The 3,055-nt window shown below is 35.9% G+C and overlaps 1 protein-coding gene across 4 annotated transcripts in view; it reads right to left on the bottom strand.

Annotated features, from left to right (window-relative positions):
• Positions 1 to 3,055, bottom strand: part of frem1a (Fras1 related extracellular matrix 1a) — a 39,255-nt gene that overhangs the window by 13,999 nt on the left and 22,201 nt on the right. For all 4 annotated transcript variants that reach the window (XM_016666772.1, XM_016666773.1, XM_007543280.2 and 1 more), the window contains 2 exons: positions 1,846 to 1,940; positions 1,370 to 1,680 (listed from right to left, as the gene is read on the bottom strand). In XM_016666772.1, coding sequence (XP_016522258.1) covers positions 1,370 to 1,680; positions 1,846 to 1,940 — 406 coding nt within the window. The remainder of the gene's footprint in view (positions 1 to 1,369; positions 1,681 to 1,845; positions 1,941 to 3,055) is intronic.

Below are 3,055 nucleotides of genomic sequence, written 5' to 3'. Positions count from 1 at the left end.
TGTGTGTGTGACTAACAGAAAGAAGTACATAATTGTGCAGTAGAATGAAAATGTTTCTACTTTTTTTTTTACACATACTTATCTGAAAAGCTTAAAAACTGTTTTTGTATTTACCTACACCAAGTTCATGTCAAATGCCAAAAATGAACAGGATCTATAATAAAACTAAAGAGGACATATTATGGAAAATCCAAAGCATTGTAGTTCTACTTTATAGAACATTTTATGTGTGAGGATTTAGGTTCCTGTGCTGTGTTTTGGTTTAATTAGTCCTGTGTCTTGCCCTTGACTGATCCCAGCTGTGTCTTGTGTTCTCAGGCTCCTCTCCTGTGGAACCCATTTTTAGCTCCCATTTTAAGTCAAACACAGTCTACTTTCTAAGACTAGGCTTAAAACTTTCCTTTTTCATAAAGCTTATAGTTAGACTGACTTAGGTTATCCTGAGCTATCCCTGTACTGGCATAGGCCAGGGCTGGAAGAGGATAAAAATATCACTTTTTCTTACTCTGTGTTTCGCCTCTCCATTTATGAATTAGCTGGCAGCAACTTTAAGTTCTCTCTTTGTTTTTATATGAAGGGATTCATATAAGCTACATCTGACCTGGGACTCTGTTTAGCTGTGAAATCGTCCTATAGGGGAGGATTGGCTGGGCTACTTCTGTCAACAACTTTATGTTCTCTATCTGGACATGATACACTTTTGACTGTCATCTAGACAAAGCAACTGAATGAGCTACTACTGCTACTAAGTATGCTTATCACCCTGCAGAATCTGTAATTGTTTCAGTACTTCTGTATTTGTGAAGCTGTATTTCAATGCCAGATGAAGTCACTTACAAAGCTACTGCTGCTACTAACTTTGTTTACTTGCTCTATACCAAAGCAAGAGCTCTGGAGTTCTGCATCTTTAGTATCTCCTCTGTTTGCTGTACATGTTTGCTTCGGTATTCCCTCTTTCATGCTATAGTGAATAATAGCAAAAACTTTTAAACATATTAAATTAATTTAAAGAACATGTAGTAACTTTCTATGACACATAAGCACATATTACAATTAGTAGCCCCCTCTATTGACTACTGAACATCCTCTATACGCAAGCACAGAGATCTTTAATTTAGTTGAAGTTCTTTTTTCTTTTTGGTATTTCATTTTTAGCTTTTTCAGTTGTTAACATTTTAGTATTCAGTCTTGTAAACAATCAGAAACTGAGTTAGTCATTGGTTTTGTGGCTGTGAAGCACTAAACTAAGAAAGCAAAAGTTTGGAACCGCACATTTAACCACATATTTCTAAACACTATGCATTCCTGAGAAAAATTGTTTCTTTATCAGGGCTTTTCTTAAAGTTGTGGAAAGGCTTTCAAAGTTCACCTAGTTGCTGACGTAGGTAGATGAAACTTTCTGGCTCGTCGCCTCTCTTGGTGGCTCTCTCTGGGACTCCAGTGACGAGTTTGCCGTGGGCAGGAAGGTGGGCTTCCTGGGGTCTGAGGTGGATATTGCATTCCAGACTAGGTTTTCTTTCATAATGGAAGGAGACCACATTGCCGTCAATAGCATTGGAGATACCATACAATTCAGAGACCTGAAGGAATTTGGGACCCATGTTAATGATGTTGCATTCAGGAGCTATGATGTCCACAAGGAGGGTAAACGACTCCATGTATGTGTTTGTCTCTGTGAAGCTGGTCAGGAACAAAAAAGCATTTTAAAAAAAAACAGCAGAATATTCAAAAAACACATTTCCATGTAAACCTTCCAAACATTTCTGAATCTATTTGGAGAAGTTTATGTTCCCCTAAACATTATGGAGAAATTTTATGTTAATTCCTTTATGCTGAATGTGTTACCTATACAGGCGAAGCTTGATGGTATCTTCCTTTAACAAGGGACAGCCATTATGGACATACTTTACTTCATCAGACAGATAATGGCAGTCAAACACCTATAGTAAACAAAGAAACATTATATGAAATGCATATTTAGCTCAAAGGTAAGGAACTTTGAGACTGGTTGATTATTTCTCTTGTGTGACAATGCTTCTTGGCATAACTCATACTGTTGAAAAGTCTGATGATGTACCTTTAAAGGATCCCACATTTTTAAATAAAATACATTACTGGGCCGAGCAGCAGAGGTGTGGGTTCGACCTATGAAACGTTTCCTGTGTGTAGGTATAATTTTATATTGCTCAGAGAGGAGCAATATATGTGCTGCTATATGTATATAGCAGCACATATAGTTTGATATATATATATAAACAGTCTATAATATAAATGAACAGTCTGCCATAGACACATTACTTTTTTTACTCATAAAACCATCTCTTTTATGCAGCTAAAAGTTAGCTTGGTATAAAGTGGAGCTAATGGGCCAACAAAGATCAAGTTAAGGACAAACATACAGCATATATAAAATTGTTTTTAAATGCCTGATGGTACAGTTGAAAAATATAAAGACTAATGGAACTAAAATGTCCTTTTTAGTTCAAAAATATAAAAGAAATTAATGCTGACCAAAAATGTTACAAGAGATTCACCAGTTTTCTTCCCTGAAAAGATTATCTCTAAAGAAAATAGGAAAACAGCTTTCTATTCCACTCCCACAAAACAAGATATTAATTTCATAATTATGTATAAAGTTTTCCCTATAATGACTTTTTGCAAAAGAAATTCAAAATAAATATTGATTCCTGTGTGTTTTGTGACTGACAGTTTGAGACAATGCACCTTTTTTCAATTGCGACTTCATTAATGTTTTTAAAACAATTTTCCTAAGTGGATATTACGCAAGAACTCTTACTCTGCAATTGTGGAGTCACAAAACCAACGACTGGGATCATCAGTGCCTCCTGCCATGAGGCAAGAAAACTGCCTGGCTCACCTTGAATTTGTTCTCTGCCATTTATGATCGCTCCTCAGCACACAAAACACTGTTCATTATATAAATAAGCTAGCTAAATTTATTTCCTCAAGATAGACTGCCAGCTCCTCAAATGGATTAACACAACGTTGCATTCTCTTTAGTTTTCTCTGGTCTGTAATGGAGACTTGAATTTAA

This window comes from Poecilia formosa, unplaced genomic scaffold (genome assembly GCF_000485575.1).
Source record: "Poecilia formosa unplaced genomic scaffold, Poecilia_formosa-5.1.2 Scaffold793, whole genome shotgun sequence".
Lineage (NCBI taxonomy): Eukaryota > Metazoa > Chordata > Actinopteri > Cyprinodontiformes > Poeciliidae > Poecilia > Poecilia formosa.
The sequence above is the reverse complement of the archived record's forward strand: the minus strand, read 5'-3'. Positions and strand labels throughout refer to the sequence as shown.